The sequence below is a fragment of the Amphiura filiformis genome, chromosome 20, assembly GCF_039555335.1.
Source record: "Amphiura filiformis chromosome 20, Afil_fr2py, whole genome shotgun sequence".
Classification (NCBI taxonomy): Eukaryota; Metazoa; Echinodermata; class Ophiuroidea; order Amphilepidida; family Amphiuridae; genus Amphiura; species Amphiura filiformis.
In genome coordinates, this window is record NC_092647.1 from 106,283 (window position 1) to 119,910 (window position 13,628).

Consider the following 13,628-nt stretch of genomic DNA (forward strand, 5'->3'; position numbering starts at 1 on the left):
TCGTGAAAGCATTTTGCTGACATTAGGCCTACTCTATCTTAAGGTGACCCTAAAAGTTCCTTCAATTTAAATATGTTAAAGCTATTGCCATGTAGATTACAAATTTGAAAATTTTGTTTCAATCGCACTTTCGATTCTCGAGATATAGCCTGTCAAAGTGGCGCAAAACCAAGATATTGGCGACGACTTTCTATATAGTTTTGACAAGTCCAGTGATTATACGAGTAGGCCTATAAATGAATTATGCAAGTAAGGAAGGCCTACTGAGGCATGGTGCATGGGTATTTCACACAAGATGCAACAAAATTACGGTTGCAAATGTCAATTTGCATAATTTCCAGGCCAAGTAAATAAAAAGACATGTTTCTCGTCCCCTCCCGCTTCCTTTTTTGAAGATTTTGCATTCTTCTTTTTATTTTTGCAATCTTTCTGTCATAACTCATAAAGATACTAGAGAAGTTGCAACTTCTTCTTATAAGCCTTTACCATGTTTACAATAGTATTAGAAGCATTTGTGAAGTGTTTTGTGATAACCAGAGGGGTTGACATCTCAAAACAACAAAATAAAAAGAGCCTCTTCATGTTTTTCAGCTTCTAATCTTTACGATATAAAAAGGATAAAAAGCGTCTAAATTGGGCAATTTAGGGCATTTTTTCAATAAAAAATAAAAGGCCCCTCTTCCTCCTATTTTTCCAAAACCTGGACGAGAAACATGTTTTATTTTTTACTTTGCCTTACTTACATGTAGGGCCACTATTCAGAAAAGTTGATTAGGGCCTTAATTAGGTAACCGAATGTATGATTAAAATATACGATTTTCAGTCTTTGTATTAAGGGTAGACGAGGTATTGTTGGTCGAAGCAACCTAAAAATCGATTTTAATTATCTAGATCAATATATTATTGAAAATTAACACCTTGATGTTTTGCAAAAGTTCATTCTACAAATCGTATACTTTGCAAACTTGCTTAATTTATTGTTGTTAATGAGTTACGGTATGTACGTTTTACAAAAGTGTTGTTGTTTCAGCCCTCTTTACAACGTAACTCAAGAACCGCAGCACCTATAAAAGTATATGTGATATTTTAATTCTTCTACACGCTCGCTATGAATTGAGCAATGCAGTTTTTGCCAAAGCTCACTACCATTCGTAAGATGCTGTGAACTAGCAAATCACAGCAGTTTAAAATAATTAATAACCTTAAGGTTAACAACTATTTTAAATTGTTGCGATTTGGTAGTTCACAACATCTTGCGAATGGTAGTGAGGTTTGGCATAAATTGCATTGCTCAATTTATAACGAGCGTGTAGAAGAATTCAAATATCACAGATATACTTTTGTAGATCCTGTGGTTCTTGAGTTATGTTGTAAAAAGGGCTGAAACAACAACACTTTTGTAAAACGTAGGGGAAAGTGGGGTAATCCCGGGCACCTTTCGTTAAGGCTTCACAGGTACAAGATAAAATAAAGTTCATCAGTGAAAATCATATCAATGCAAAGTAGGAGTAATGTTCTAAGTAGTTACCAGTTGTTAATAACTCAACATCTATAGTTAATAAGTTATAATTAAAAAACAAAATGGTAAAAAATGATGGGGTAATGCCGGACACGGGGTAATCCCGGACACAATGATTGCTGCTAAGAGGGAAAGTGGAGAAGGATGATAATCCCCTAGAATGTATTAGGTACTTCTGTTACCTCAAGCATACAACTATGGGGCTGTCATTGTTGTCTATATTTTCGAAATAGCAAGTGTCCGGCATTACCCCATCTGTATAGAGAATGCATGTGTGTCCGGGATTACCCCTCACGGTCCTGACTTAATTTTTCAGTGCTTGTTCTACTAATCCATTTTTAATAAACCAAAATTCATACATCCAGCTAACAATCAAGTATCAAACATAATTTTCATCCATACTTTATCTGTGTCCTTTGTCGCATTAACTGTCACCCAGCTTATAAATCACTTTTCAGATAAAAAGTCAAAAATGACAATTTCTGTTTTTTCGTAATTTTCACAAAGAAAGACGAGACCCAAAGCGCTGGTAATAGTACACGTGAGGTACACTTTGAGGTAGCTAATACCCCAAGGTAGTATAATAGTGCCACCCTTCTCCGTTTAGCTGCAATCGATGTGTCCGGGATTCCCCACAGTCCGGCATTACCCCACTTTCCCCTACATAACTCATTTGCAACAATAAATTAAGCACATTTTCAAAGTATATGATTTGTAGAATGCACTCTTGCAAAACATCAAAGTGTTATTTGTCAATAATATATTGATTTAGATAATGACAATCGATTTTTTGGTTGTTTCGACCAACAATACCTCGTCAACCCTTAAGGGATCTAGAATGAGCGTTTATTGCGTTTCGACAGTATTTTTGTGGGACATGAGAGCACCTCAGACCTATCGAATTGCATTCTGAATACGAAGCATGTCTTTCTGATATCAAATAATTTTCATTTTTGAAAATCACAATATAATACAAATTTTATGACAAATTATAAAAATTTGATATTTTTCAAATTTTTGATATATAACAGTCCTCGAAGTAAATTATATAAATCTAATGATATATTCTTAAAGTGTATGTGGCTGGGAGGTAAAGCCGACGGTCAATTGAAAATTTTGACATTTCATACTGAAGATATGGATTTTTTTCCCAAAAAGACCTATTTTTTTTTTTTTTTTTTTGGAAAAAAATCCATATTTTCAATACGAAAGGTCAAAATCTTCAATTGATCGTCGGCTTTTCATCCCACCTACATACTCTTTAAGTATAAATCATCAGATTTAGTAAGTTTACTTCGAGTACTGTTAAATATCAAAATATCAATTTTAATGATTTGCCATAAAATGTGTATTAAATTGCGAATTTCAAAAATCAAAATTATTGATATCAGAATGACATTCTTCGTATTCAGAATGCAATTCGATATGTCTGCTGTGCTCTAATGTCCCAAAATAAATACTGTCCAAACGTTCATACCCCAGCCCTTAAGAGCATGGACTTTCACATATTTTAAAGTAGGAAAAAATCTACCACGCAAAAGATGAACATGTATAGCGGCAAATTGTCCATTTTTACAAGCCGACGACAAAGTCGGCTTGTTCTGTTTTACGCTAATTCTTTCTTTCTTTCTTTCTGGCAATCTGCCTCTTCTTCTACAAACAAAATGCGCCGAAGCTCTAATTAATACATGTTGGTCACTAGTGGCATGGGTATTCAGGGTGTTCACAGCTTGACCATTGCTTGACCTTTGACCCCGTATGCGATACAAACTAAATTTGAACAACAAGATATGTCAAGTTATAGTGCTGCATATGATAGACCTTAGTGAGAGAAAAACAAAAGTCAATGGTGACCTCCTTGTACAATGTTTACTTTGGGGTCAAAAGGTCAAAATGTGTAAAATTTCAAACAACGAGGTATAGCAAATCTGAGTGCTGTATATGATAGACCTTAGTGAGACAAAATAAAAAGTCAATGGTGACATCTTTGTACAATGTTTACTTTGGGGTCAAAAGGTCAAAATGTGTAACATTTGAAACAACGAGGTATGGCAAATCTGAGTGCTGCATATGATAGACCTTAGTGAGACAAAACAAAAAGTCAATGGTGACCTTTTTGTACAATGCTTACTTTGGGGTCAAAAGGTCAAAATGTGTAACATTTGAAACAACGAGGTATGGCAAATCTGAGTGCTGCATATGATAGACCTTAGTGAGACAAAACAAAAAGTCAATGGTGACCTCTTTGTACTTGGGGTCAAAAGGTCAAAATGTGTAAAATGTCAAACAGCGAGGTATGGCAAATCTGAATGCTGCATATGATAGACCTTAGTGAGACAAAACAAAAAGTCAATGGTGACGGTCAAAGTTTAGGGGTCGAAGGTCAAATTTTGAAATTGGTCAAAATTGACCCATTAATGTTATATTTACTGCCGGCGGCTTGTACTCAGAATCTATTGACTCTAGTCTTTTTCTACAATTGTGAACATGTTAAAGGCTTGTTACACAATGTATAGCCAGTTTATAGTTAAAAGGCATAAAATTGTTGAGCTGCATAAATTGCATTCATGTGCGGTTTAATTGGGAGCGTTTCTTCATTTAAATCCCAGCAACCTGCTCATCTGTTTATCAACTGCGTGATTTGACATTTTTATGACAATTTGATTTCGTTCGAATTACCGTAAAATGGGGTAACTTTGGGCACTTTTCAGAGTTTTTTAAATCACTGCTTCCAAACAAAACCAATTACATTTCTAATTAACTCTTTTTGTGACATTAGGGTTCCTTCTACACCTTGAAGTTGAAAAAGATTTTAAAATAATTTTGTAAGGGTGCCCTAGTGGTTCAAAATAGCCTGACCAAAGTTACCCCGCATTTGGGGCAACTTTGGTCAGAGTATACATTCCATGAAGAAAAAAAAATCAACAAAATTGATCTCCGTTGTATACGGAAAGTTGTTGTTTTTGTGACATTTGATCCTTGCAAAATTAATCAAGCACACATCCTTGCTCATTAATATCGATTTTTATTTTTTCTAAAAAAATGTAAAAAAATGCTAATTTTTGGTCAAAAATCATGATTTTTTTTGTATATATCTAGGAAATTGGACATGAGCGACTATTATTTCTTCCAAATATATTTTTTAACGAATTGACACCAAATATGACTAAAAACAATATTGCTGTACGAAAATATGACCATTTAAAAAAATATATTTGACCGACCAAAGTTACCCCGCTGACCGAAGTTATTTTACGGTACTATCCGAATAACATATAGGCCTACATGTATTATTTATTTATTTTTTCAGTTTTTTTTTTTTTTTTTTTTTCAGTTTTTCTTATTTTTATTTCTATATGTATTTTTTCCCAATAGGTCAAGCTCCAGTGCCAACCGATGTTGTTGTGAGCTGCCCTAACTTCAACTGCACGTTATCATGGAGCGAACCAGAAAATATTACCAGTTCAGATGAGGTCACATACACGGTAGAATATGAAAATTGGTAAGTCTAAATGGTCTATGGTCTAACCTTTTAAGGGGGTACTACACCCATTGGATTTTTTTGCGGGTTTTCTGCATTTTGTGGAGAAATGAGAAAAAAAATTGGTCAAAGTGGTATGCAAAATGAAGGGGCAAATCTTCTCGTTCTATTGGTGGCATCGGTATCAATGTAGCTTACATGCTTTTAAAGGTAGAAGCTCGGAAGAGGTACATAGACCTCGATTCACAAAATCGAGTTTCTTTAGAATTTCAGAATTGATACCGTTAATCCAATCACTCACACTTGTTAAGCATTTGTGACAGACGCTAAAAGTATAAAAATTATTTTTTGGGGGAAATTAATTAATTATGCACAGCTTTGAAAACATTAATATGCATCAATTTCATGTTATCAATGAAATTAAACTTATTTCCCCCTTTAGTTGACAATGATATGCAAAATTTGTGTTCGCAAGGCAGCATATTTGTTTCAGGTTTGATAAGGTTGAAATTAAAGAACAGTAAATGCCTTGGTTTTCAGTATTAGGTGAATTTTTGCTCAGTTTTCTGAGGACATACGGGAAGCTTACAAAACATGATTTATAATGCATTTGTAATGTGAATCGGTATGTTCACAATGATAACAGCTAAATGGGACACCCTACTAGTTCACGTGTATTAACAGTTTCGTCACTTACCTGTACCGCATGCTGAAATCATTCCACTTTAAGAAAATCCATTATATATCCAGTATAAATCCATGAAACTCACTGTATTCGCTTGCCGAAAGACTTCCGCATACATTTTTGTATCGGACGCCATGATTTGGTTTTTCTAGCGGTGGGCGATTCGATACCATTTTGGTATCGGTCAATTTCCGATACAATAGGGCCTACTTTTATTTTTATGGAACGTAGGCCTATTGAAAACAAAAATAATTATTCGAAAATTGAAAACAAATATTAAATAAAAATCTTTCATTCTCTATTAGCGACTTCAGGTAGCGAATAAATTGTGTGTGGTAGGCCTATAGGGACCGTCGACCGTTCACAAACACTTGCTGAAGCAAAAAAATTCATCACAAAAATTTTCGGGGCCCCCTTTAGCCTACAGACCTCCTATCATTCACATTTAAAAGTGTATAGAAACTAGTTTACGCTAGGAATCCTCATTTCATACAATTTTTAACAATGTTTCACACACCCGAAGTTTTCGTGTTCTTGAGCATTGTAAAGTTGCAATGTTCGAATCCAATCAAAGTAGGCCTAATTGCAAATCTTTTACAAAATATTTTACAAACACCACGGTTATATGTTATGAAAGATTTGAAACTATAGCCAATGTATTGGTTTTGTTTAATGTTTACAATTAATTTCAACACAAAAATTGTGTTAATAATGTTTTAAACTTAAATTGTCAACAGAAAGAGTCAGCTGATCATCAGGTTTTATGTCTTCTTTTAACAAGAGTGGAAACAAAGGAACCCGAAGAATGTGCAAAGTTATTGACTTCGGCTAGCATCTTAAATTTAAACTCTGAGTCAAAAATAAGCTTTGTTTCATTAATTAAAAAGAAAGTTGTAAAGTTGTTGTATCTTGTTGGTAAAGTGAAGTTTGCTACTGGTTTTATTATTACCTGTGTTGCGATTCGAAATCCCACAAAGAGTAAGTAAGTTCGTTATTAAATGTGGTAGGCCTCAGTACCCCCCTCCAATCCCCAACATAGGCCTACACATGGACTCAATTAAGGCGCGGATTCAGGTGGCTGACGCCCCCCCCCCAAATAAATAAATAAAGAGAAGAGAAGGGGAAGAAAGGAGAAAAAGAGAAGAGAAAATGAGGAGAGAAACTAAATTGCACGTAATTGAGTAGGCCCATGTGTAAATAACCGCACAGTCGGGACGATTGGAAGTAGGTCCTATAGAGGCCTGCGACTAGGCATTGCTTGAAGGCGGGTCCTCGTCCTAAAAGCACGTGAAAATTACTGCGGGTCCGCCGATATGCAGGGCCCCTCACATTTTGCCACCAAAGTCAAAAATTAAGACGGACTCCATAACGACTTCATCGATTTATGCATGCTTTAGTAATTGCCAATCTCAAGTTTTGCAAATTGATTTCGGGCCCTTTTTTCTGTTTAAAGCAATTGATTCAAATAGTAGTGTAAAAACAATGCACCGAATGGCTTCAATTCGACCTTTATTTTGCAAATTTTTCAAACTTCTCAGGGGGGAACATCCCCCTCAGACTCCCCCTTGCGTAGTGGATATTGGATAAACATATGATCATTTTCGCTCTTCTTCCAACATTTGCAAATTTAAGCCCAATTTGCGGTATAGGCTTACAGGGAAAACTTGTCCAAGGAAGGTTTCATGGACCATCATTTTACAAATTTGCGGCTTTTTCAAACTAAAATTTTACACACTAGTACCAAATGGTCCACCAAATCACTTCAATTTAGTCTTCATTTTACCCTCCCCTGCGTAATCGATATACAAGTGGCCATTTTCGCTTCTGCTTTCGCCGATTTATGTTTAAAACAATTTATAGGCCTACGATAATAGGGAATTCGAAACTTGTCCACGAAAGGCTCTCACAAATTTTCGGCCGCCAAACTAAAATTTTACACTAGTATATAGGCCTTGGCATAATAGTGCCAAAATTGTCCACCAAATCGCTTCAATTAGATCTTCATTTTGCACACGTTTTTTTTTTATTTCTAAGGGGGGAACACCCTCCCTCAGACAACCCCCTGCGTCGCGCAAGCGCGCTTCGCGGCCATTTTTTTTTCATTTTGTTTTATTTTTTCTACAAATTCGACCCAAACCCCCTGACTGCTCTAGTTCGACAATGGGTACCAAAAGCTGGTATCGCCCATCCCTATGAAGATTGACTACGTACTCTCGCTAAATAAAAAATCCCTTAAAAAGGGATGAATAAGCGTCCTTATCAACCAATCAACTTTTAAGACAAATAGGTGAAAAACGATGTTTTTCATAATTTTTTAATTTCACATGATCCGTGCATATATCGCCTAGCTATAAATGAAAAAATATTTTTTTAGACCAATCAAACCAATATATGGGTGTAGTACGCCCTTAAGTCTTAATCTGGAAGTTTATCAGCTACCGTACTCGTAGGCCTATATTTTTAAGTTTTTACAAACATGAGATATTGGTTCGACTGTTCAGTGCCAGAAGTGGGTATGTGCAGTAATAGCTTTAATGTGTTATGTGTAGCTGCCATGTGTAGGCCTAGATGAGCCTACAATAGACCTACTGTGTGTAAATTGCCAAATGTTCACTGGGCAGCTATTGCACTTGCCCACTTATGACACTGAGCAGTCGAATTAGTTAGGTAAATGTGATGCAATCTTTTCCATCCAGGCGATAGACGGCAAGCAAAAATATTGAGCAATTTTGCAATTTACTATTTACGTAAAAATTTTCCAAAATGAAAGCCCATAACTTCGGAACCACATAGTGATTGGTACATGTATAAGGATATCAGCCTCATCAGCCGTATGTTGATATTAACTCTGCAAGTTCATGATAATTAAATGTCAGGCCAGTCAGTCAAACGAATAGAATTATGCAACAGACAGATACAATTATTGCAATTAGAATTGCTGATTGGAATCGCTGATTGGAATCGTGATAATTATATAAGTGTATATGTACACTTTCAATTAATTAAAGATTCTAGAATGTCTCATGGAGGCACGCAGGATCACTGGGAAATTTTAGACATTGTTTTGTATTGTATCTTTAAAAGTAATGATGATACGCATAAGGTATAGGCTATACATTTTCAGAAAGGGTATATGACCACCATGTGTTTTGAACTCGCCACCCGTAGCGTTACATCACAAATATATGAATTTTTACACCAATTGAGTTTCAAATTAGAATATCTCCACAATTATCAACCCTAAACTAGCAAAAGTATACATTTTTGGAAAGCTGAAGGCATAAGGAATGTAACAATACATATTTCAACTCATTATACAGGGTGACCTTGAAGTTATACAGGGTGGAATAAAAAAATTGCGGATACAAAAAGGGTTACTTAATGCATTGCTTATTACTAACTTGCAGTAATAAACTGAAAGTAAATAACATCTATTTAGTTAGAGGATAGGGGGAGCCTACAGACTTTGGAAGATAAACAAATCACAGCTGTTTGGTAATCTGGAATACAGGGTGTCCCAAAGTATGTTAGAATTTTTTACAATTCATCATATTTTGAACTGAATCATTTTACCCCTAACCCATACAGGAAAAGTAAGTCCATATTTAGATTCCTCATCACATTTCCTATCAGAAAATGTATACTTTGACTATGATAGGATAAGTAATAAAAATTTTTACAGCCACTTTGAGATTTTGAAGACATCCGTATTACTTACTACAGTGTTTAATATGAAAACGGGTGGTTTCGTACGTGAAAGTTTGAATTTTATAGACTAAACCAATCATTAAGAGTTCAAAATGATTAAAAATAATTAGCAGAATTGTTTAGCTGTAAATTAAGACCAAAACCAAGTTTATAGCCCCTGTAGCAGTGAATTTATTCAAGTTACACACGTGAAACGTCGCGTTCACATAGAGTTGGTGTGTACCGCTTCCCCCTCCTCCGCTTCCCCCCTCCACCACCCTGACTACTCGCAATTCAATCGACCACAGCTTCGTTAGTTGAGAAGCTATATTGTTCATATTTACAGGTTATTTAGTGGTATTATTTAGCTTTTAAATGAGACCAAAACCATGTCATAATCTTTTTGTTTAGCCGAGTTATGATGAATTGAACAGATCACAATTTGAAAATACGTAACACCACCACCCTTTTTGGGTGGCGAGTTCAAAACGCGTGGCCATATGGAATCCAACTAGCACGACAGATTTCTACTAAAATGAGCAGGTTTTTGAGAAAAGCTCCAAATTTGAGGATTTTTTATGTCTACCATCACAACCTATTATAGGCCTACCCGAAATTTCCAAATCGATGAAATCGAGGAAAGATTCTAAAATTTAAGAAAACCGTTTCTAGTTTTGTGTCTTTAAAATATAAATATGCAATTTTTGAAAGTAAAGGTAGGCCTAAGTTGTTATGGTGGCCAGACGAAAATGGAAAATCAAGTGTTTAACGATTTTCAAAACACGAACTCATGGATTTTCTGTGAAAAACCCACCCCATTTATGTAACGGGATGTCCTATTAAAACCAGACCTCATTTGGGCGGCAAGTCCCGTTTACATGCATGGAATATCCCTGGAAATACCCCCCCCCCCCTAAGAACAAGCTACATGGTTGCTTGTTTCTTGTGTGCTGTCACTTGATTGCTTAGGCCTACATGTTCTTGCATATTTTTTGTACTGCCGACTAAAAAAAAGAGGCATAACAATTTTAAAAAAATGTCAAAAGTGGATTTTAATTTAAGACAGTCCGTAAAGTATCTTTTACAGTTGAACCAAAATCAGAGGATGATTTAAGCACTTCCCAGAAGTCTTGCGGTTAGCACAGCTGTGTGAGTGAACATGACACCACTGCCCGCCCACTGCATACACACGTGCATGGTTAAATTTGAATTTGGACAGATATATTTACAATAAAAACACCTTCTAAAGGTTGGTCGATTTCACATTTTATGTTATCTACAGAAGGTGTGAATTATCCTTCATGCATACATCACTTTAGATCTAAAATCGACCAAGTAATGACGACACACGGGCAATTCTAAAACAACATCTTTTGCACAGAGTTCAATGGGATTTGAAAAGTAAAGTGGCAGTTGAAACTCTAGTGATAACACTTTTACGGTGCATGATGGGGCTTCCTTAACTCATCCTCTGAACCAAAATGATACACCTACACCAGTTCATATAAGCTCATATAGTGACCATCATTATGGTCAAGCGAAAGACTATCAGATGGTCATTTCAAGTGGATCCAAGTTTGACGAAGTGGACTATAAGCACTGACAACTGATGAATTATTGATTTGATAGTTTTGACAATACTAAAGATATGGGCCTTTGACAAATGTTGTATTCTGCCTAATTTTTGACATAATTTTTTCCCGCTTGTCACCACAGGGACGATCCAAACAACACTACATATTTTGAGATTCCTACGTGCGTCAACATTCGGGGAACTGAATGCAATCTGGTCTCCGTCATCAGCATCGATTCGCTTGGTGACATTCATTTCGTGGCAGTGTCGGCTGTTGTCAACGGAGAACCTAGTGACATAGTGGAACCTTCTTTTATTCCCAGGTTTAAAGGTAGGCCTAACGGGTCAAACCAGTCTTTCTGGACTCGCTATGTAGGCCTAATATTAATTATTAAGCCTTCACGGAATAATGCAAAATGTAAAACAGTGCACACCCTCATAAAAAAATCATATCTAGTGTGGGAATTGCATTTTCTGACAATTTCAGGAACTTCATCACTGCATGGAAAACATAAAAGCTATAGGCTATAGAAAACGTTACTTGCTTGACCTTTTTCTGACTTCACTGCAAAATCAGTGTTTAAGCATTTAAACACTTTTCTAAACATATTCTTGCCTTCACCATGTTCACTTTGTAAAAGCGTTTAAAAACTAAACATATTTAGAATAGTGATGGATAATGTTTAGCTATTAAACATTGACGTTTAAGAAATTGCTACGAAATGTTTAGCCTCTAAGGTCCGTATGTACAAAAGTCCGGGTCTTAAGTTAGACCTGGTTTAAGTTGAATTTAGTCTCAGGAGAAATGGCATTTTCCTTAACATTTGCTTAAGTTATTTTGTAGTATTTTTTCTATTTTGCATTAAAATCTTAAGATTTTGCTGGCTATTAGAAGTAAATAATAGTAAAGGACAATTCCTGATGGAACTAAATTCCACTTAGACTAGATGTAAGACCCGGTCTAACTCTTTTGTGCTTATACGGACCTAAACATGTTTACAAAGTGAAGACAACCATGTGTTTGGCTAAACAGGTTTTTTTGGAGTGTTCCCGTCATATCATGTCGTTATGCCACCACACCGAGGACCAGGCCCACCACCGCTGCCAGGCCCACCACCGCTGGGACACCACCGCAGTGTCCACTCCGATGTTGACATGACATGTTCCACTAACAAAAATACTGAAACAAGTCATTGAAGTCAAGACCATTGAGAATGGTTTAACATTCTAGACAACAATAAAAAAAATGGGAAAAGAAAAAGAAAAAAAAAGCTTAATATAATTATGAATGATTATTATAATTATCAACATTTTCTTGTTCATTTTTCAGCCACATTGGAGTTCCCGGTTGTTAATATAACAACAATCGAATCCACCTCTTTCACAGTCAAAATACACGCTCCGCTATCACCTTATGTGGATCCGAATACGGGTGAATTCTACCGCACAAATGAGTTAGCACCATTCAAGAAAGGGTTTAGACAATTCCGGTTTGGACATAGCAGTGTACTGTATGCAATTCAACCTGACGGCCAGCTGGTAGAAATTGTAAGTTCACGGCAAGGATATTTGTATTTGAAAATTAAAAGAATTATTTGTACATGATGTATAGCCAGAGGTTTCCAGTGGTATAAAAATCTCATATTTTTTTGTGAAAGTGGGGGGAAGGGGGAGGCTGTGGATCACGAAATGCCCCTTAAAGAGCAGATTTAATGTGCATTCACTCCATCTCATATAGATTGTTCATTGTATTGTAAATCCAAGTGTTTAGGATTTCTGTAACACATTTTAAACACTGTTATGTGTTTAATTTTTCAGTACAGCCTAGATGTAGGACACTTATTCACTTAAACACCAAAATAAACACATAAACACTGCGAGTAAACACATGGAAGTATTTAGATTCTAAACATTCAACGTGTTTACTTTCAGAATGTTTAGAAAGTAAACACACCAAATGTTTACAAAGTAAACACATTTGCATTTACTTTCCCAATAAACTAGTAAAATGCATCACTGCAAGAACAATCGGGGACATATTGGTGTTTAGAAAAAAATGTTTAGCATTTTTAAACATGTTGATGTTTAGAGCCTAAACGCATTTTATATGATTATGTGTTTAGATGTTTAGGATCTAAACAGTAAAGTTTTTAAATGCTCAACATTAAACGTTCTAAACACTAATCTGTCCCCGATTTCTATGTTGTGGACTGCCACATTATCATTGAGGTATAGGACTTTTTATTTTTTCGGAGAAGAGCAGGTAGGGCAACTACTTGTTTATATTTCTACATGTTCATACTACATACTCTGAAAATTTTAGAAAATTCGCACGAGTCCGGTTTTTTAAATCACATTTTTGTTCCTAAAATGGGGGTTATAGCGCCCTCAACGGGCACTCTCTCCATAGGGCTACATGTAAACACCAGTTATAGACAAATGGCCCTAAAATAAAACGGACTCGTGCGAATTTCCTCAAATTTTGCATATGATGTAGATTTAACATCTGGAATGTAATGCAAGTGATGTCGTTGCTGCTCTTCTAAATTTATTTTTTAAATGTCCGCCCCAGACCAAGGTGTGCAGTGTGTATGTTGGGCACAGTTTGTTGCGCCATTGTTCAAAATATGTTCAAGATCTCACCACCTGTCGTTTCATGTTTTTATCGACAGAAAATGTCCAA

The 13,628-nt window shown here is 35.8% G+C and overlaps 1 protein-coding gene across 2 annotated transcripts in view; it reads left to right on the forward strand.

Moving 5' to 3' along the window:
• LOC140142536 (uncharacterized) overlaps positions 1-13,628 on the forward strand; it is a 35,617-nt gene that overhangs the window by 8,205 nt on the left and 13,784 nt on the right. For both annotated transcript variants that reach the window (XM_072164527.1, XM_072164528.1), the window contains 3 exons: positions 4,895-5,021; positions 11,089-11,276; positions 12,276-12,493. In XM_072164527.1, the coding sequence (XP_072020628.1) occupies positions 4,895-5,021; positions 11,089-11,276; positions 12,276-12,493 (533 nt within the window). The remainder of the gene's footprint in view (positions 1-4,894; positions 5,022-11,088; positions 11,277-12,275; positions 12,494-13,628) is intronic.